The sequence below is a fragment of the Anolis carolinensis genome, chromosome 3, assembly GCF_035594765.1.
Source record: "Anolis carolinensis isolate JA03-04 chromosome 3, rAnoCar3.1.pri, whole genome shotgun sequence".
Lineage (NCBI taxonomy): Eukaryota > Metazoa > Chordata > Lepidosauria > Squamata > Dactyloidae > Anolis > Anolis carolinensis.
The window spans coordinates 198,503,272-198,525,945 of record NC_085843.1 but is presented as its reverse complement, the minus strand read 5'-3'; the positions used below and the strand labels follow the sequence as shown (position 1 = coordinate 198,525,945).

At 42.8% G+C, this 22,674-nt stretch overlaps 1 protein-coding gene across 1 annotated transcript in view; it reads right to left on the bottom strand.

Moving 5' to 3' along the window:
• Positions 1–22,674, bottom strand: part of dock1 (dedicator of cytokinesis 1) — a 557,290-nt gene that overhangs the window by 44,956 nt on the left and 489,660 nt on the right. Inside the window, exons 41-46 of the mRNA XM_062976064.1 lie at positions 21,325–21,466; positions 21,093–21,171; positions 17,691–17,775; positions 16,227–16,313; positions 3,855–4,031; positions 1,596–1,679 (exon numbers count right to left, since the gene is read on the bottom strand). Coding sequence (XP_062832134.1) covers positions 1,596–1,679; positions 3,855–4,031; positions 16,227–16,313; positions 17,691–17,775; positions 21,093–21,171; positions 21,325–21,466 — 654 coding nt within the window. The remainder of the gene's footprint in view (positions 1–1,595; positions 1,680–3,854; positions 4,032–16,226; positions 16,314–17,690; positions 17,776–21,092; positions 21,172–21,324; positions 21,467–22,674) is intronic.

Sequence of the window (22,674 nt, the reverse complement as noted above, 5' to 3'; positions counted from 1 at the left end):
CGCAGGAAGCAGCTTGGCTTTGAAGATGCAAGGTTATTAAATATTAATAAAGGTGGCCAATTGCAACATTCACACTTGCCACAAGCGGACAAGAGTTTTTTCTCCCACCCTGGACATTCTACTGATATATAAACCGCACTTTCCTAGTTTCCAACAGATCCCACACCCTTGAGGATGCCTGCCATAGATGTGGGTGAAACGTCAGGTGAGAATGCTTCTGGAACATGGCCATACAGCCCAGAAAACTCACAGCAACCCAGTGATTCTGGTCATAAAAGCCTTCAACAACACAATCCATGTATTATTGCTTCTACATCAATGCCAGGAAAAGCTGGCAATGAGAACACACAGAACATACATCTGGTGATAGTTTATCTCTTCTGCAATCTGTTACAGCAAATTCCAACATTATCCATTCTTATTATTCTCGATATAAGGAAAATTGAATAAATGACCAAAGCTAAAGTGAGGGCCCTTCCACACAGCCATGTAACCCAGAATATCAAGGCAGATAATCCACAATATCTGTTTATTTGAGTCCACACTGCCAACCTAGCTCTGTTCTTCAAACTATTCTCATCCATCTTTCATTGCACAACACCTTTATGTCTCTTTTTCATACTGGATTTAGTTCATCAATCTTCCTTTTGCTGTTTTCAATAATATTTGAACCAAGTTCGCATCTACTTTCCTTCCCACTTCATCTGTTTCTTCTTAAACCATTACTGTTTATCATTTCTAACACATTTCCTGATCACCACCCAACATCACCAGTGTCTACCTTCGGGACAAACCTTCCTCTCATGGTGAATTCCAGAGAGAAGTGCTGACAGATTCAGTTTTAAAACAGTGTCACATAGAAATAAAAATGGAGGTCAACGTTTTCCGTGGAAGTCCAAGGTTTGAAAAAACACAAATAATAATTTTGTAAGGATAAACCTTCTGTCCCAATAACCCAATGAGGATTGTATATGTTTGGCACCCATAGTGTCATGTGAAAAAGAGAATCAGAAAACCAGAGCCTGGAATTATTTCAAAATTATATTCTCCATCCTATAGTTTCACCCTGGATTTAGCAAATTCTGGGCACAAAATAAATATTCACAATAAAGGTTAAATGTTAGTTTCTATTTTTAATTAACTTAATAGTAAAACTTACTGTGCCATTATTTATAATTGAACATTTATGCCACAACGGCTAAGACATATCCCTATATTCTCCTGTACCCTAAAGTGACAGATTGGTCGCAGATGTGGAAAAATGTGACAATGGAAAATGCAACCCTAGGTTTTAAAACAATACTATAATAGTTCCTTAACTGAAGGTTCATGTGTTCTTTAGATGCTTAAATTGTGAAACTGACAGCATGAGATAAACCTGTGGGTTAATAGTGTTAGTCATATTTAGGAGCAAAAAAATGACAAACTATGTCAGACACAATAAGGTGAACTTTTAGCTTCTGCTTCAGGTCATTTGAAATGCCATAGGAAAACACATATAGTAAAGTGAACTCTCTGAAGCCTGAATTGTGTCAAAACTGACAGCAGCTTGTCTTGGAATACTACTCAGCACCCTGCTGTGCAATTAGATTTACCTGCCATGCTATTAGATCCTTTAATTTTTCAATTTTTTCATGATCTTCAGGATGGTCATACATATATTTTTCAGTAAAGAAGGCCTATGGTGGGGAAAAAAGTAACAATTATTTTATAAAATAAGCAACTGAGTTTTTAGCATATTCGAAATGAAAATGACAATGCTAATCAAACCACTTTTTTCAGTGTATGAGTTCCTTTGCAGTTTAGGAATGAGAGTGATAAGGTCAAACTGGAGTCTATGTCAGTAACATTTATTTTTTTACTTTACTTTCATAAAGGTTTCTTCGATATTGAGTACTATTTCTGCCTAATGCTGAATGGAGCATGTAGAGTGTGGGGACATGACTAGAATGGTGTCATCCATTATGATTCTGAGCTCAAAGACAATTCTGTATTGTCATGTTTGACACAGAGACATCAGTGAAGGGTGACCTATGGCAGAGAAGGGACACCTAGTGGCAGAGAAGGGTCACCTAGTGGCAGAGAAGGGTGACCTAGTGGCAGAGAAGGGTGACCTAGTGGCAGAGAAGGGACACCTAGTGGCAGAGAAGGACACCTAGTGGCAGAGAAGGGTCACCTAGTGGCAGAGAAGGGACACCTAGTGGCAGAGAAGGGTCACCTAGTGGCAGAGAAGGGTGACCTAGTGGCAGAGAAGGGACACCTAGTGGCAGAGAAGGGTCACCTAGTGGCAGAGAAGGGTGACCTAGTGGCAGAGAATGGTGACCTAGTGGCAGAGAGGGGTGACCTAGTGGCAGAGAAGGGTGACCTAGTGGCAGAGAAAGGTCACCTAGTGGCAGAGAAGGGTCACCTAGTGGCAGAGAAGGGTGACCTAGTGGCAGAGAAGGGACACCTAGTGGCAGAGAAGGGTGACCTAGTGGCAGAGAAAGGTCACCTAGTGGCAGAGAAGGGTGACCTAGTGGCAGAGAAGGGTGACCTAGTGGCAGAGAAGGGTCACCTAGTGGCAGAGAAGGGTCACCTAGTGGCAGAGAAGGGACACCTAGTGGCAGAGAAGGGACACCTAGTGGCAGAGGAGGGACACCTAGTGGCAGAGAAGGGTGACCTAGTGGCAGAGAAGGGACACCTAGTGGCAGAGAAGGGACACCTAGTGGCAGAGAAGGGACACCTAGTGGCAGAGAAGGGACACCTAGTGGCAGAGAAGGGTGACCTAGTGGCAGAGAAGGGTGACCTAGTGGCAGAGAAGGGACACCTAGTGGCAGAGAAGGGTCACCTAGTGGCAGAGAAGGGTGACCTAGTGGCAGAGAATGGTGACCTAGTGGCAGAGAGGGGTGACCTAGTGGCAGAGAAGGGTGACCTAGTGGCAGAGAAAGGTCACCTAGTGGCAGAGAAGGGTCACCTAGTGGCAGAGAAGGGTGACCTAGTGGCAGAGAAGGGTCACCTAGTGACGCTTCTCTGCCACTAGGTGACCCTTCTCTGCCACTAGGTGACCCTTCTCTGCCACTAGGTGACCCTTCTCTGCCACTAGATCCTGGGATATTTGGCAGTGTAGATCCAGACTGAGTGACATGAAGGCATTTTCTTACATCTTCAAAGTTGCCCAGGGGTGGCCAAGAGCTCTTTGAAGCTCCATGTCTGCCAATACGGTGATGACAACATGACACAGGTATGTGACACTCTATTTTCCCTGTGTGTGGGGGGAAAGTAGAATGGTGGCACTGGCCCATATAAACAGTGGGCCATTTCCAATTCAGAACCAGCTGTTCACACTACCCAAAGTGTAGGGCTGCTTTGGTGATTTGGGGAAGCTCTGGAGCATTCCCCAGTTTTCACAAATGCAGGGCACAACCGCATTAAGTGACTGTGCCCTGTGTTGGCAGAGCAATAGCTCCGTGCATCATGTAAACGCCATGGAGCCAATTCTTGCTCACTTTATAGGTATAGGACCCTTGTGGATGTGCCCTAAAATATAATAACCTTAATCGGATCAAGCAGATTTCATTCAAGGCAACCTAATACAATCCTTTCTTCTTAAGCCTAATCTATGAAACATATATCCTGTGTGTAATTAATTACATTTTGAAATTAGATACTTGTTCTAATTCTGTGGTTCTTGACCTATGGGTCCCCAGGTGTTTTGGCCTACAACTCCCAGAAATCCCAGCCAGTTTACCAGCTGTTAGGATTTCTGGGAGTAGAAGGCCAAAACATCTGGGGACCCATAGGTTGAGAACCACTGTTCTAATTGCTACATGTTCTGTATTTCTTTCCTCTTGAATACCAAGATAGACCAAACATACCTTTTCATAGTTGGTGAATCCGCCCATAACTGCAGGGTCCACAATACCATTTAGTAGCATAGAAAGGGGATTAATAGGTAGGTTTGGATCATTCAAATGCTGCTGAACCATATTATTGATTTTATCATTGGTTACTTGCATAGTTTCAATGGCATTTTCAAGCGGGCTGATTTCAACCTAGAAAGAATACCACAAATAGTAACATATATCAATACATAATTGTAGCATTGATTTTAAATTAAACTTTCACCTGAAAAAAAGTATTTGAAATCTTAGTGTAGTTTTACTTCAGCATCGCTTATTGTCATACCAATTTTGCACTGATATGGGTATCTGCATGCACATACACATAAACGTGACCTGTACGTGCCCACACAAATGTGCATTTTTACACACAGGTAGTAGTGCTTCAAGATGTAAAATCTAAAAGTACAGCAACCCATCTCAAATCCATGTAATAGTAGAAATAAAAGAAGCCACCGATGGCTTGTGTATTATTGTTTATTAAGGATCTTAAGTGACATGGCAGTCTATATTTGAAATTAAGAAGCCTCAAGGGATTGGTCAAAACTCTTCCATGTGTTCAAAAGGACTATCTGGGACCACAGCTTGTACTACCAATGCTTTTCAAATCTCTCAGACAAAACTATGATAGAATAAAAAAAGATAAAGGGTTAACGGGACTATGCAAAAATGTAAATCCACATTTGATTACAATCATTTGCATAAGCTTTACATAAGAACACTTCTATCTAGCTATCAGCACCTTAATGCGTTTTTGAAAGGCACTTATAATCAAATCTTTCTAATTGTCACTCCTACACCTGCACTCTGATTACGCCTGCCCTACCTTAATTACCATTTTTAAAAATGTTTTTTGTGTATTATTTTAGAATGCAAAGTAATATGACAAACAGATCTGTTGTATTTGCCAATGAGTTCTCTCCTCCTCCACATTCAAGCTGATGCCTTTAAGTATGGTCAAGTATAGGGAATAAATTGATTTTCTGAATGAATTAAAAATGCACACTGAAGTTGCCCTTTGAAGTGAATATTTCAACGTAATCTGAACAAAGTAGATTAGGGGGATAAACTAAATAATCTAATACACCTTGATATATGCATAAAACACTATTTTAGACAATGAGCATAAGAACTGATTGAGTGCATTAATTGGGCATTGTGGAGAATAAGAAAAACAAATAAAATGAATTGTTTATTTCCCATATAGTACCTGATCAAAGGTCAGTATCCAGTGATGCTGAAGAAAGTCCACAACTTGGCATGATAAATATGACATTTCATACTGTGCCAGTCACATTTTTTCAAATCAGGCTTTTACAAGGGAAAATAGAATCATAGAATCATAGAATAGTAGAGTTGGAAGAGACCTCATGGGCCATCCAGTCCAACCCCCTGCTAAGAAGCAGGAAATCGCAAAGGGATAAATGAGATAATGGCTCCCCCAAAAAGAGTTATACCCATCGTGAAAGGTTCTGTCAGACTCCTAGAACACTTATTTTAAGTTACTACAATGCTAGAAAATTGGGGACTTAAAGGAAATTCCACTTGGGTGGACAGAATTTTTATTTGTGAGTGCAATGCCCTCGATTTGCCTTCCTTCCTGTAGCTATACCCATGAGGAGCTATCAGTCCATTAAACAAAGAACTGATTAATTTTCAGTGTTAAAATGCTTAAAAGGGTGGAAAGGGCAACAGCCTAGCAATACAGTACACATTTTGCATGAAAAACAATCAAGTTCAATTAGTGACATATTTATGGAGTCTCGAGGAAGACTAACTAGGACTTATCCAGAGCTTACTCTCGTTCAGTTACTGCAACGCTAGAAATTTGGGGAATGATGGAATATGTCATCGGAGGATTCTTATACAGAGCGGGCAATGCCTGCATTTTGTATGCACACCCCCATTAGATATTTATTACACATTAACAGCATGTACTTAAGTAAATCTCATAAGGTTAGGTTTAAGCAGAGGCGGCCCAACCATAAGGCAAACTAGGCACTTGCCTGTGGCGCCAATGTCCTGGGGGCGCCATCATCCCTGTTTTCAGAGTGTTGTTCTTTATTTATTGTCCTGATTTTAGAGGGTTTTTTTTTAAATACCGGGGGCTATCTGGGTTATCTCAGTCCACACTGCCCTATATCCCTGTTCAATGTTTGGTGCTAAATTCACAAATATAGTAATTCCTACATAACATTACCATGTATTGAACTGCTTTTTCTGTTGATTCATTGTAAAACATGATGTTTTGGTGCTTAATTTGTAAAATCGTAATGTAATTTGATGTTTAACAGGCTTTTACTTAACCCCTCCTTATTATCCAACATTTTCGCTTATTCCAACGCTTTTATTTTTCAGTGATTGGTTTGGGGGGGGGGGGGTGCAAAATTCTGTTTGCCTACACTTGAAAATTACCTAGGGCCGGCTCTGGGTTTAAGTATATTGTTCCTTCTTTGTTAATCATGTTGTTCCTTTATCATATTATGTGAATGTGCACAGCAGATGGTATACAATCTATATCAAATCACATTAACTTCAAAAGCATCAAGGCTGGGTTGGCTAAAATTAGTGGCTGGTTTCCAACAGATTCCCACAGGGTTTGTTACATTGCCATTTGTTAACTTGCTGAGGTTACTGGCTTGGGTGTTGGACTAGGATCCTAGAGACCAGGATTCAAATCCCCACTCATCAATGGAAACAGCCTTAAGTAAAAAACAAAGACAAGGTCTGCCCCCCCTCCCCCCCCCCCAAACAAATCTTGACAAGAAAACCCCATGATAGAGTTACCATAAGCCAGAAATAACTTGAAGGCACCCAACAACTTGCCTGATAGATTTGTTAGTTCAAACACAAATGAAGTACAGTAGGAAATTTAAATTTTCAAATATTTGAACTAAAATGGTTAATTTGAAGTTTATAATTTTTTTTCTTGGAGAAGCAGAATCTCTGATATTTTCATATCGCTCTTATGCAGTACAGTGCCCCTGGTCCATGCTCCTTGATCCTATTTTCTCATTGTTTGTTTAAAACTTGATCTGCCACTCTAGATTCTGACATGTTTCCCACTACATATTATCAATTATTTGGTTCTTTCTCACTTTTATATTCTCAAGCTCATTACAGTGTCCAACTATAATCATTATCTTTCTATCTCTTTAAGCAATTACACTGTGGTAGATGTTTCAAAATGTAGTCGGATACATCCACTTTTGCTCTTCTCTTTTTCTATGAATCTTCTGTGGATAAGGACTTCTGTCTCTGTTGAATTCTGCTGGTCTCAGATTCCTATAAATACCGTGGATATACACCTCCAATTTTTTTTGTAGTTTTGGTTCCCTCTCCTGTCACATCTCCTTGACTATTTCCAGCTTGTTTCTTATGGCCTGTTTCTTTAACTTGAGCTCTTATAGCTTTCTAGCACTCCTTGAATCTGTTTTCACAGATCATAAAACCTCCTTTTTTGTATTTACAATGCAAATCTTGTAGATTTGTGTCCAAACTTTTAGAGTACTGTTTATTTAAGTTTTTATCTCTCTAACTTCATTGTAAATTTGTGATCGCAAACTAATTAATCTGGGCTGCATAATGTGTGTAGTCTTATTTTTAAAAATAGTTTAATACCTTTCCCCCTCAGCCAATCTGAGAAAGAAAACACAAACAGATGGAACTGGAAACTAGACATGTTTGAATTTAAAAATACAATACTCACTGTAACCTATTTATAACAATTGATTGTCAGGATCTTTGCCCTTCTCCCATGAACCCTTTACCATGAATATTTCAAAATAATTTATTACATCTTATTTTCTACTACAGCCCCAATATTTGCATTAGGTATTAAACAGGCAAACTGTTAATACCTAATACTTATGATAAGGTTGTTTATGATGAGCTGATCTTCCTTTGTAAGGAATAGATATTACAGAGGCCAAATGTTATCCCTTCTGTCTTCTTGCATTAATAAAATAGACAGAGGTGGTGTGGTCCACTCAGATATGCAGGCATTACCTGTGGTTTACACAAAGAGTAAATTTATTCACATTTTTGAGATACGTAGAAGTGAACAGCTCCATGAAGAAATGGCCTACTTCACAAAATTTGCTTTCTTAAAAAGCAAGATGAGGGTATTGTTATACAGAATAGGAATAGAGAAAACAGAAAAAAGTATCTTAAGGGCCCTGTAAATGAAAATTGTATTGAACATGCTTTATTCTGTGATTAAAGCTGCAATCCTATGCTTGCATACTTGGGGGTGAATTCAAATAAACTCAGTGAGGCTTACTTCTGAATAGACATATATGCAATTCATGCCATTTTCACTTAGACTTGTCTTTGCTCATTCAGTTCCTCTGATTATAATCATACAACCCAGTCATTACACAACACTGTTCAACTTACTATTCAAATATGTTTTTTAAAACAAGAATATTGATATACAGTATTCTATTATTGAAAACATAGTTATTTTTTAAATCAAATCATTAATTTGATTTGATTTTGTAGTTATTTCTCATTTTTTTTATTAAAATGTTATACCCAAGAGAAGTGCACTAACAGGCTATGTTCCAACTGTATAAAACTATGCACTTCACATATACTTGTATTTCCTATACAAAGTGGCAGCTATCTGTAAAAAAAATTAAATAACCAGGAAATTAAAATTTAAACTGGTAAAGCAGTTATTGTCAGAGAAGTAAGATATTAGTAATATTTTGCTATGCTGTGCAATTGGTATTTTTGTAATCTACAGAATTCCTAAAATATAGTCAGCCCTCCACATTTGTGTTGATTGGGGATAGAGAACCCCATGAATGTGAAAAATCCAGGAATGCTCCCCCCCTACAGCAGGGGAACTATTCAAAGACATTCCCATTCTTGCTTTCCCGATCATGGGAATGGCTTAGGAACATTTCCCATGCTCCCCCATCTTTGGGAATGATTCCCTGCCCTCCCATCTCCAACTTCTAGAAGGACTGGTTAATCTGTGAAAACACAGAACCATGAAAGTGAAACCTGCAAATGTGGAGGGCCAACTCTAAATGTTAACATTCCCTGGTGGTTAAGGGGATGTAACTCACACATTGCACAATAAAATATTCATGCCAGATTAACTGCATGTGCAATAGAAGTTACTATGAAAAAGTGGAATTATTACATTGTCCAACACACATTTTAGTGCCTGAAATGTTAGCTGTTTCTGAGTATATTTGACCTCGTAATTCCAGCAGTTTTCTCCTATCAGTTCTAGTTTTTGAGATACAGAACACACACCATATACCAGTCATCATCTGATCACCCATAGAAAATCTGATCGCCCATAGAAAAGGACAGGTTGCTTACCTGTAACCATGTTTCTTCGAGTGTACTCTGTGAATTCACACTAATGGAGAAGCTGCGCCTGCGCAGGTTCCGACGGAAACTCTTCCAAGCTGAAGTTCAAATTTTGGCGGTAACCACGCCCCTTCCCAAGGGGCATATAAGGCAGCCCCGGGCGTCCGCTCTCCAGTTCCTACGCCGCCAAGGCAACGAGAAAGGGAGAGGTTTGCCAGAGGGGAAGGAAGGGCGGGTTTGTGTGAATTCACAGAGTACACTCGAAGAAACATGGTTACAGGTAAGCAACCTGTCCTTTTTCTTCGTGTACTCTCGTGAATGCACACTAATGGAGACTGACACGCTAAGGTCCCGGATGGTGGGACAAGGCAAACTCGACAACCAGTGAATGTCCAAACATAAGTTTATTAGGACACATTGAGATAACAGTCCCAAGAGACCAGTGCAATAAGTTGTCCGAAAGGACCAGTGCAATGTCAGCATGAGCATAGTATAAGAAACGGGACATATTAGGAAATACTGAATAAACGTAATAGAAACACAGAAATTGAGTACAGTGCATATGAACGCTCTCCCAAGGGAAGAGGGGAAACATCACATAACTTGACACACCCATCAGGGTCAATAAAGTGTTACAGAGCAACTGCCCAACACAATCAGGGAAAAACACGTCCCCAGAGGTATAGGTATGGGGAGAAAACTGGCCCCATAACTTGAAGGAGAGATATAGAGAGTCACCTGCGGGTGAGTATAGGGAGAAGAAGGCCGTTTGAGAGTCAGGATAGGCAAGATGAGAGTACTGATCTTGCGAAGGCCGAGTCTTTTAGGGCTTTGTTGTCTAGCCTGTAGTGAGAGACAAACGTGAGTGGGTTCGACCAGATTGCCGCTTTACAAATGGAGTCGAGCGGGATACCCCTGAGGAAGGCGGTCGAAGCCGAGAGGCCCCTCGTTGATCTCGGACGGATGGATGGAGGGGGAGGGCGTTTGGCCAGCTCGTAAGCCAACTCAATGGCCTGAGCAATCCAATGGGACAACCTTTGGGAGGAGATGGGATTACCCAACTTGTCCGGGGCATAGGCGACAAAGAGTCTCTGAGTCTTACGGATGCCCCTGGTACGGTCCTTGTAGAAGAGGAGCGCCCTGCGAACGTCGAGAAGGTGCAGTTTTCGCTCGAGAGGAGAGGAGGGATTAGAGAAAAAAGCTGGTAGAACAATGTCTTGATTGAGGTGGAAAGCTGACACCACCTTAGGGAGAAAGGTAATGTCCGGGCGAAGGACAGCACGGTCGTGGTGGAAACGTAGATATGGCTCATCGACCCTGAGAGCAGCAAGCTCGGATGGCTGTCGTGCCGAAGTGATTGCCACTAGAAAGGCTAGTTTCCATGAAAGCAAGCGGAGACCAGTTGAGGCCAGTGGTTCGAAGGGAGCAGATGTGAGTTGAGAGAGTACAAGTTCGAGGTTCCAGCCCGGCGTAGGCGGTAGCGACGGTGGGCAGATGTTGTTGTAGCCTCGGAGAAATGTTTTGATCAGGTGGTGAGAGAAGAGAGACGGCTGACCATGGCGTTGAAAAGACCAGGAAAGGGCTGCGAGGTAAGCCTTAATAGAAGCAAGAGAGAGTTTTCTCTCGACGAGAGTCATAAGGAAGTCGAGGACCACCGATACCGAGGTTGGAAAGGAGTCGATATTACGGGACCGAAGGAAGGCGTGAAAGCGAGAAAGTTTGTAGGTATAAGCTTTGGTTGTAGCCGGCTTATGGGCTGCCCGAAGAACATCCTGGAGGTTTTGTGGAAGGGAGGATAGGTAAGAATCTTCCATGCAGTGAGATGAAGAGAAGGAAGGTCCGGGTGAAGAATTTGACCGTCCTCTTTCGAGAGAAGGTGCGGCGAGGGAGGCAGAGGGCGAAACGTTCCTCTGGAGAGACGAATAAGGGCTGGATACCACGGCTGGTGGGGCCAGGCCGGAGCTATGAGAATCGCTGTGACCGAGATCGAGAGGAGTCTTTCGAGGACTTTCGGTATGAGGGGAATAGGGGGAAAAAGATAAAGCATCTCCGCTGACCAGTCCAGCAGAAAGGCGTCCCCTAGGCAGCCGGGAAAGGAGTTCGGGGGAAGCCTCGCTCCGTAGCGGGGTAGTTGAGCGTTCTGGGGGGAGGCAAAAAGGTCCAGAGTAGGTCGCCCCCAGTCGAGGAACAGATTGTGGAGGATCTCAGGATCGAGCTTCCACTCGTGGAAGGAGGATGTCATCCTGCTGAGGGCATCTGCCAAGTCGTTTTGGGCACCCGGAAGGTGAATCGCGGAGACCTGGACGTCGTGGGCTATGCACCAAAGCCAGAGGCGGGAGGAGAGGTGCATCAACTTTCTCGAACCCGTACCGCCCTGTTTGTTGATGTAGAATACTGCTACCAGATTGTCCGATTGAATGAGGATGGATTTGTGGCAGATGAGGCGGGAGAAAGCTTTCAGGGCTTTGAGGATGGCGAGAAGCTCGAGAAAGTTTATGTGGTTGGTCTTCTCGGATGGGGACCAAAGATCTTGGACCGTCAGGCCGTTCATGTGGGCTCCCCAAGCGTAGGTGGAGGAGTCCGTGGTTATGGTTATTGAAGGTAGGGTTGGATGAAATGGAAGACCCCTGCATACGTTCCGGTGAGACGTCCACCATGAGAGGGATTGGCGAACGCTTGACGGTATCGACAGGTACTTTGAGTTGTGGTGATAGAGCGGCTTGAAGGTGTCTATAAACCACCTTTGTAGAACCCGGAGACGTAGCCTGGCGAAGGGGGTCGTGAGAACCGTGGAGGCCATGTGGCCTAAGAGGACTTGAACGGCACGGGCTCGGACCCTCCTGGCGGATCGACATAGGGCGATCTGGTGGCGGAGAGCTAGGAATCTGTCGAGCGGTAACGAGACAGTCTGTGTGACGGAGTCGAAGAGAGCTCCGATGAATCGAATTTTGGTCGACGGGGAGAGATTTGACTTCTCGGCATTGAGTTGAAGGCCGAGAGAGTTTAGGAGACGCAGCGTGAAGGAGACGTGGCTCTCGAGAAGTACAGGGTCGGGCCCGACCAGAAGCCAGTCGTCCAGATAAGGAAAGACCGTGATGCCATGCAGCCTGAGGTGGGCCGCTACGGCGGCGACAACTTTGGTAAAGACCCTTGGAGCCGTGACTAGACCGAAGGGTAAAACGGTAAATTGGTAGGTTTGGTCGAGGACTTTGAAACAGAGGAAGCGTCTGTGAGCCTCCCGTATCGCTACGTGGAAGTAAGCGTCTCGTAAGTCTATGGAGGCAAAGTAGTCTCCCAGCTGCAGCATCGGGAGAATAGAGGCAATAGAGACCATTCTGAATTTGGAAGGGCGAATGAAGATATTGAGGGCCCTTAGGTCTAGAATGGGGCGTAGCCCGCCCCCCCCTTCGGGACCGTAAAGTACCTGGAGAAGAAGCTTTGCGGATCCAGTTCGGGAGGAGAGGGACGGATGGCCCCTTTGGCCAGGAGGGCATCGATTTCGGCCAGTATTTCTGGAGAAGGAGTTGAAGAGAGAATGTGACCTGTAGGTGGGAGCTCTGTGAACTCTAAGGCGTAGCCCTCTTGGACAATGCGAAGAACCCAAGCATCTGAAGTGATGGACTCCCATTGATTGTAAAAGGGGGCCAGGCGGTCGGCGAAGGCACAGGAGCGTCGAGGCAGCGTGGGTTCTACATCGGTAGCAGACGAGGAGCTTTGGCAAAAAAGGATGGCGTCAGGTACGCCGGTGAGCCTGTGGAGGAGCGGGAGTGGTTCGACCCCGTTGCTTTTGCGGATGAGGTCCCCGACGGGGTTGGTGATGGCTTTGATTGCTCGAGCCCGAGGGGCGCTTGAAAGATTGGTGCCGGAAGGATTGCGGCGGGAAGCGACGGAAGCGATGAGGGAACCAGCGGGTGCGCTGTGGCTGCGGTTGGTCGCCACATTTGGACGCAAGAATTTTAAAGTCATGATTGGACTTGAGTTTGTCATCGGTACCGGAATTAAATAGTCCAAGTGCATCAAAGGGGAGGTCCTCAATGACCTGTCTGGAGGATGAGGAGAGACCTGACGACCTCAGCCAGGCGTGGCGACGGATGGCGATCGCGTGGGCAATCATCTTGCCCGCCGTGTCCCCGGTATGTTTCGCCATCTGGATTTGGTGGTGGGCGAGCAAGTCAGCCTCCTGTTGGAGGGTGGTAAGAACGGAGCGGTCTTCGTCCGACAGTTTAGCGAAGAAGGGTTGTGCCTTCTCCCAGATAATCTGCTGGTAGGCACCCATGCAGGCTCCATAGTTTGCCATCCGGCAAAGTAAAAGGGCTCCGGAGTAAAGCTTTCGACCCACAGCGTCGAAGCGCTTCCCTTCTCTGTCGGCCGGAGTGTTCGACTGAAGACCTGAGGATTGGGAGGCCTTGACGACCAGGGAGTTGGGGTCGGGGTGGTGTTTCAGCCACTCCAAGGTATCGTCGTCGGTACGGTACCAAGTCTCGATCCTCTTCGAGGTCGGGGGTATGGAGGAAGGGGTTTTCCAGGAGGCCTGGATAACGTCCAAGAGATAAGGCAGGAAAGGGAGTAGCGTGGCCGGCGGAGCTTGGGCCTGCACCCTTTTGAAAACTGGATCAGACACTGCTTTGGAAGTCTGCTTGATCTCCAAACCCAGGGCGTCGGCCATTCTGACCATTTGATCAGAGAAAGCACGAATATTGTCAGTAGGAGAAGGCGGGTCCGCCTCATACGCATCGTGAGGAGGAGAGAGGTCGAGACAGAGAGAGACTACCGAAGCCGAGAGGACAGATTCTGGGCGGTCAATGTCGACATCTTCCTCCTCAGCCCCTTGGGGGGACTGAGGGGGAGAAGAAAGCACAGTCTCGGGGGGAGGCATGGCCTCACGGGAAGAGACGGCCGGGAGCCGAGGGTCTTTAGAGGCTGAGGCCTGGGCTGCTCGAGCCAGGCGAGCCGTTTGTCTGCCACGCTCCGGTGTCGAGGTGGGAGGGAAGAGCTGTTGGCGCGATGAGTGAAGCGGTGGAAGAGGCTCCGGCACTGGCACCCTGACCACCGTTTGGGTAGAGTGGTGGGGTGAGTCCTGCGGCTCCCCGTCAGACAGGGGGTGCAAAGGAGATTGAGAAACATCTCTAGGCCTCTGGGCCGGCACAATCGGAGAAGACCTTCTCGAGGAGGTTGCTGAGGAGGACGGCGGGTCCCTCCTTGAGGAAGCCGAAGAGGAGGAGCGCTGAGTCAGTCGTTTTTTTTGTCAGCGGTTGCTTGGATGCAACCCTCAAGGATTTGCCTGGTGTTGGAGGAACCACAGCTGAGTCAGATTGCGCTCGACGAGACTCCTCGTGAGCCCTCTTAAAGGCTATTTTGATAGCAGAGGAGGACGGAGGGGAGCCGATACGAGAGCGGATTGAGGTCACCGAAGCCAGAGAGCTCGACGTCGAGGAAGGCCCCACCTTTCCGGAGCGGGTCGACACGGTAGCCGTCGTCACAGTACACGGTGGCTTGACCGGTTTAGCGGCCCTGGAGGTCCTAGACGCCCTGGACGAGACCGAGGAGGCTTTAGCTGTCGGAGCCTTAGCTGTTGGCGCCGACATTGCTCTCAGAGCTGAAGACGACGACGTACCCGACGTCAACGGAGTCGGTTCTGGCGCGAGAGATCTTTTGTAGAGCGCCGCTCTGAGCCTAGCGGCTCTGTTCTTTCTGGCCTGAGCCGTGAGAGCTAGGCAGAAGCGGCAGGTATCGACCACATGAGCCTCGCCAAGACAGAAGAGACACTTGGCGTGGCTGTCGGAATCAGGAATTTTAGCAGCGCACTGCGTGCGTTTGAAACGAGTAGTAGACATGCGAAGAGTCCGAAGTGAACCTTGCGGCGGAAAAAAAAGGAACTGGAGAGCGGACGCCCGGGGCTGCCTTATATGCCCCTTGGGAAGGGGGGGCGTGGTTACCGCCAAAATTTGAACTTCAGCTTGGAAGAGTTTCCGTCGGAACCTGCGCAGGCGCAGCTTCTCCATTAGTGTGCATTCACAGAGTACACGAAGAAATATATATATATATATATAAGAGTGATGGAATCCTGGCGACCGCCAAAACAACAAAACGAAACACCCCACAACCTCGAAAATTGACAACACAACCCATCATCCACACCTCTAGGTTGATACAACAAAAAGAAAAGAAAAATAAAGTCCTAATTAGAGGGAGAGGAATAATTGTTTTTATCCAATTGCTGCCAGTTTAGAGGGCTAAGCTCTGCCACTTGGTCTCCTAGCAACCCACTCACCCAGGGGACAGGCAGAGATAGGCCTCACTTAGGCCTCTTCCACACTGCCTATAAAATACAGATTATCAGATTTTAACTTCCACAAGGCCCTTCCACACAGCTATATAACCCATATAATATTAAATTATCTGCTTTAACTGGATTATCTGGACTCCACACCTTTACCCTTTACCTTAACTACCACCAACTCCTCAATACTTTATTTCCCATACTTCGCCACAGCAATGCGTGACCGGGCACAGCTAGTCTTATATATGATTATCAAGAAACTAGAGCTGATGCCGTCTATCCAATGCAATTTTATGCATCACTTCCCCAAATAATCCCAGAAACAGGCCTAAAAATCAAGACACCATTTTTTTTTGTTGGGCTGTGTTATCAACCATATTAAAATGAGTAGGAAGTCTAAGGATACATCCATGCTGTACAAGTTACAGAGGTTTCATCCCGCTTTAGCTGTCATGGCTCCACTTTAGGGAATATTGGGGTCTGTAGTGTAGGGAGAGATTCTCTGATAGAATTCAGGATAGTGGATTAGATATTTCTGAGTTTATCACCAAACTACAAATCTCAGGATGCCACAGGATAGTATCGTTAAGTGAAAATGGGACTGAAGATCTACCATGTCAATGTTTCCTACAGAAGAGTCATAAGAACTCATACAAGGAAATAATCAGGAAAGTACACATTCAGATTTGTTTTAAAAGATTAAATAACTTTGGTAAACATCTTCCAATTGATCTTACCATAAAAACCGATTTGACTTCAAACCATCTTAAGATTCCAGGTAATTTATATCCGGTCACGTAAACGGTTCTCTCAATCCACATGTTCTGCAAATTTAAGAGGAAAGTGTTGAAGCAGATGGTTAACAGATGGATAAGCTTGAGCCTGACCATTAATTTATATCTCCATTATCCAGAAAGCCTAGCAGCAAGTGTGTTTTTGAAAATGCAGCTGAAGATACTGAGTGGGCTTCCTGTATGTGCTAAAGGACTACTTTTGGATCTAGCTTATTGGGACCAACTTTATAGTTCTTCAGCACATTCATGGGCTTCTGTTGTTCTGTGACATATCCACATATTCAAGTGACATTAAAAACCATTTGGCAACTCATATCACCCTCTGGAAATTGTCATACAAGGATGAAAAAGGCTGCTGTGTGTGGCAAAACAAGAGTACAGTAGAGTCTCACTTATCCAAGCCTCGCTTATCCAAGCCTCTGGATAATCCAAGCCTTTTTTGTCGTCAATGTTTTCAAAATATCGTGATATTTTGGTGCTAAATTCGTAAATACAGTAATTACTATATAGCATTAATATGTAATGAGCTTATTTTTCTGTCACATTTGTTGTATAACATGATGTTTTGGTGCTTCATTTGTAAAATCATAACCTAATTTGATATTTAATAGGCTTTTCCTTATTCCCTCCTTATTATCCAAGATATTTGCTTATCCAGTCTTCTGCTGGCCCATTTAGCTTGGATAAGTGAGACTCTACTGTAATGCTAAATTGGTGTCAATACTAGCTTCAGAAGTAGCATAAGGGAAGGGTTTAATTCTCTTTGATGCCTACTGTGATCTCATTTATTAACATTTTCTTCACTCCCTCCCCACTCATACCTGATGATTTAATTTACACTAAAATAATACCCAGCAACCAAGATGCATTTAATATGATCAATCCCACTATCCCCATTCCCAAAAAAAGCATTTCACCTCTTGGCTTAAAATCTAGCCATACAAGTGAAGAGACGTTTTCAATAACATGTGGCCTTTAGCAAAACAAAATTTGAAAGTCTAGGGATAATTTCATGGCATTTGTCACTAAAGTTAATGAGCAGGGAAGCTAATATTGGTAGACAGTGACATACTGGTAGACACTGAAATAAAGGTTGAATTTGAGTGAGATTAGCCATATGGTTTTGTAAAAAATATTATTACTGCCTCAAAGGCAGGAGTTCAGTCTGCATGACTAGAATTCTTATGTGAATACAATCAGCTTTCAGTCCCCTAAAATGGCCTTTTCAAAGCTGACAGACTATGCGTTTGTCATTATTAATGACCAAGTATTTAGCAACTTAGGAGACCCCTTCCAATGTAATGAACTTAATGTAGGGTAGTCCAAAAGCCATCTGTATCTTTCTTTCGTGCTTATCTAAGAAAAGTTAAAACAGGATTTTATTATGTAATTCAATAAAAAAAATACCGCAAATTCATTGTCTGGGTTTTTCTCTCCTTTCCGAACAGGTCGTGAATATTCAAACCTCTGAACCTCATTCACTCTATAAAAACTGAAAACAAGAAGATACATAAGCGTATATATATATATATATATATACACACACACACACACACACACACACACACATACACACACATGCATATATACACACACATAATAATAATAATAATAATAATAATAATAATAATAATAATAATAATTTTATTTTTGTACCCCGCCACCATCTCCCCAGAGGGACTCGGGGCGGCTTACAGATATAAAACCAACATACAATAGTATCAAATACCAAAACACACAAATAAATTTAAAAGGCATTAAGAATCACAGTCATTATAAAACACTTGAGAAACACAGCAATAAAAACATAAAATGAGCATATATATATCTAACACATATAAACATTACCGAGAGACTTTAAATCATGAACCACTGCATGAGAATCGATCTTTGCATGGTGACAGTTGCTGAGTGATTTAAAGTGACTTCTATGTATTCAATGACAGAATACATTCTGACTAAAAAGGTTATTTAGAGTAATATTGATTGAAGAGGTTGGATATAAATGACAAGGACTGAGAATAACATTGGCATTGACCCCAGTCATAAGGCCCAAAACTGTTTACCATCCCTTCTGTTCCCACTTATTTATCTTAACTATTTCTGACACATTCATTTGCATATATACAAACTATTTACATCTCAATTGTATTTTATTAACATTTCAATCCTGCTGTTTTTCTACAGAGACCAGAATACCATACAAAGTTCTCTTTTGCAAGTTCACCCTCACAGCTAACCAACATGAGATAAGTTAGAATATGTGGCATGGCTGGCATAAGGTCATCTAAGCTACTTCATGACTAAGCAGTCACTTCAAATCTGGGTCTTCCTGCTCCTAAGGTCATTCCATATGGCACAATTATAGCAACTTGGTACAAGTTTAAGTGCCACAGACCTGTTTTGGTAAAGAATTTAGAATTTTCTAGGGTAGAGCACTAGAGCTCTGTAGTAGAGAGTTCTAACTAGCACAGAAAGCTATAAATCCCAAAACCATAGTAATTCAAGTGGAAGTGCTACCAAAATACTGTAACTATTTATTTATTTACTGTACTTCTCACCATTGAAGGGGGACTCAGGGGGACTTACAAACTATGGCAATAATTCAATGCCAGATTCAGATAATAATATCAATAAAAATAATATTATAAAACTAAAAAAACCACATACATATCAATTAAAATAGTCTTTCAAATTATTAAAACTTTTTAAAAACATATAAAACTTACATTGCATTGAGGCATGATTACAGGTCTTGCAGTCCAGTGGCTTAAATGGCCAAAACCCTCATAAATAGCAGCTCAACACCCTTGAACCATTGTCACACACAGTCTACCCACACCTAAAATTAGTCCAATCCACCCCATATCCAATTGTCCTTAAGGAATGCCCAACAGGCTGATGAAAGATTCCCAAAAAGATGTCCAGCTGGTTCAGTCTATTTAACCCAGACCAATCCTTTTGGTCCGAGGGAGAGTGGCGGGGTGGGAAGGGGGTAGCTTGCTAATAAAAGTTCAAACACTGAGCGATGGTAAGCCACAGCATCTCCTCCAAGGGCGACAATGACAATGGTGATAGAATAAGCCAGCAGTGGAACACAGCAGCCATGGGGGCAATGGTGGAGGAATCCCTAAGACTGGTTTGAATGCTGCAGTGGCAATGCCAGAGGGCGCGATGATGGAAAAGGCCTAACATTAGAGGCAGCCCAATGCAGCCACTCACCAGAGGCTCCTCTTTCAGCAGTTCTTACCAGTCTGGGCTGCAACAGGCATGTAGCCAGGGGGGAGGGGCTTGAGGGGCTTCAGCCCCCCCCCGCCCCAAAATTCTCAGGGTGGTCTGCGAAAAAGCCTTACATTTATTATTTAAACTGTTACGTTTATTCATATCATGATCTAATCACCATGCTCAATATATCCCATATGCATGGGGGTATTGGGATAATGATACAAAAGGTTTGCTAGGGTAGACCCCCACCCCCACCCAGACTCTGCCCCCCCAAAACCAGAAATCCCAGCCCCTTCTGAATCAAAATCCTGGCTACAGGCCTGAGCTGCAAGGTTTTAAAGGGCTAGCAGTATGGGGGAGAGTTGTAGTAGTTTCTCTCTCAGCTGTTCTTGCCTGTCTGGGATGCAAGGTTTTAAAGTGGCCAGCAGCATCGGGGAGAGTTGTAGAAGTTTCTCTCTCAGGTCAGAGTTCAGATGCCATCCTGGTCTGACATTTGAAGCCAGAGCTTTCCAAACATTTCAAACATTGGTGAAACACCTTTTAGATATGTGTCATGCTGTGACACAGTGACACAGTAATTTAGTTTTATTAGCAAATCGGAGGTTACACTAACCCCCTGTAAGAGATATGGACATCTACATAAATTGCAATAACAAAATGAATGGGGACATAACGTATCTCATGAAAAAATTTTGTTCATATTTTTTAAATATATGATTTATTGCTTATTTCATATAGACTCAGAGGTTTCTTGTTATGTTCTCATGATACACCTACACATTGCAGCCGAAACACTAATGTGTCAAAACACACAGTCTGCTCTAAACACTATCAATGTTTTTTTAATATATATTTAGAGGATGGGATGAAGTACAGTAGCTATGTTTGTCTGCTGCTCTTTCAAGCTCTTGGGATTAGAGATGCACCCATAAACATGAGTGTTTCTTTTAATTTGGTTGGAATAGAATCTTTGCATTCAAAACCTGAAGACAGATCACATCAAATCATTCATCAAAGGCAATAAATTGGTGGAAACTGTGGGCAGCTCACTGCAATGTCAATTCAGAGGAGGGACAACCCTGTGGCAGAAATGGTTGGCGTCTTCCTTGCAGTGATTAATCTGCTCTGGTTTATAATCCAAGGAGCTGAACTCTTGTCTTCACAATAGGTTCAATCCATTAGACAACTTCTTTAATGTTCAGACAAGAATGAAAGCTGGATTTACTATGCCACTACCATGGAAGACAATCTCTTTCCATTGGACCATGGTCTGATACTTTGTATGACTGTAGGATGGCAATGCACAGAAGACAGGTACATAAAAAAAGCCTACTATTCACCTGGATCAGACTTTACTATCATCAGCATGAAGAAAATTAAGGAAAGGACAAAGATAGGTTGCAAAGAAATCCAACTTTCATTTTCCCCAGAGCAAAGCTTAAAAAGCAATGGCTGTGTTAAATATGTTCTTTATGTCTATTTTGTCAATGTATGGTTGCATTTTGCAGGCCTTTTATCAGGTAATACATTCAGCCAAGTCCACTATATTCATTTATAGCAATGGTATAGTTTAAATAATGGTACCTTAAAATTTGTTCTGATACTGGTCTGTGGAATTTTGGTGGTAAATCAAGCTTTGGTTTTACAGTAAAACATTGAATATCTGAATTATCTGGTTAAGAATTACAATAATGAAAATATCAAATTATGCATCTAGTAGACATCATTTTACATAAGCAAAAGATCAAGGAAAGATAGTTCCTCTTTGTTCTTAGAAAGGTCAAGATTACACCAACAGAACACTTTTAAAGGATACATTGCCCTGGGGAGTTTTTAAGATCTTCGCCTGGAGGAGATGTCGTCTTCATTTTCTCAGCATTAGGAAATTGGGTTAATAACCTTGCCTCAAAATCTTCGCGACGCTCATATTCTTTTCCACGATAAATGAAAACTTTATTCTACAAACACAAAAAACATGTTCACATACATCACGGATACCTTTAAAAGGGCATACTATATAAATTAATGCGGCATCTAACACACACACACACACACACATATCCATTCTAACTAATCATATCTGCCAATATTTTGAAGCAACATAAATAATATGCAAATTAATTGTACCAATAAGTGACAAGAATGATTTTCATTTACAAATGACAATGCAGCATACGCCAATCAATATTTTTGAGAAGATCGCTTTGAATTTTAATTTTTACTAAAACTATTGTGCTAAATTTACATATTCTACCATCCAGTTCTATAGAAACAACACATGCATTTTCATATAGTCGGCCTTCCATGTCAAGCCACGGATAAATAATCCATGGCTACAAACATTCATGGCTTGACAAATAAAAAAAAAAGCAAATGGTAATTTTGCTATTAAGAGACTCCATTTTGCTACATCACTGTATATACTGGGACTTGCGCACAGGCATATTTTGTTATCACAGGGGGTCCTGGAACCAAACCCCAGTAGATACTAAGGAAGTTTTGCGTTTTCCATTTTCCTTGAAAGCAATTTCTGGTGCCGCATTTTTATTTATCTATTTTTTAAAGAGTCAGGAACGACATAATTGGAAACCAACAATGAAGAGGATCCATTTCAGCACCAAGACAATTGATTAGAAAAGTGCTCCTAGTTTGTATTATGTGCCCTTGACTGCATAGTTTATAAAGAAGTTGGAGAATGCTAACTCAGGTCCATTTTATTCAAATATTCAGGACTGTGCCATCCTTCTTGTGATTCCTAATGATCCTCTATAGAATTGCATTTAGCAACACTAAATCACTAGGAAATAACTCTGCCCAAAGAGGAAAATGTGTACTGTATTGTAAATTAGTGTGCGTGTGACAAAGTGTTCGAGAAATAGTCCGGCTTTTGTGAAGCTAGCAGGGATTCTATATAGATTCTCTTATCTTTAGCACAGTCTGCATTCTTTCTTCTTTCTGGGATCTCACAAAGAACCATGTCACTTTGTCCTGATGTTGGAGAAACCTTGCACATATTGGCTGGGGGATTCTGGGAAGCATAGTTCAAAAAATAACTTTGACATACGGTAGAGTCTCGCTTATCCAACCTTCGTTTATCTAACATTCTGTATTATCCAACGCAGTCTGCCTTTTAGTAGTCAATGTTTTTGTGGTCAATTGTGATGTT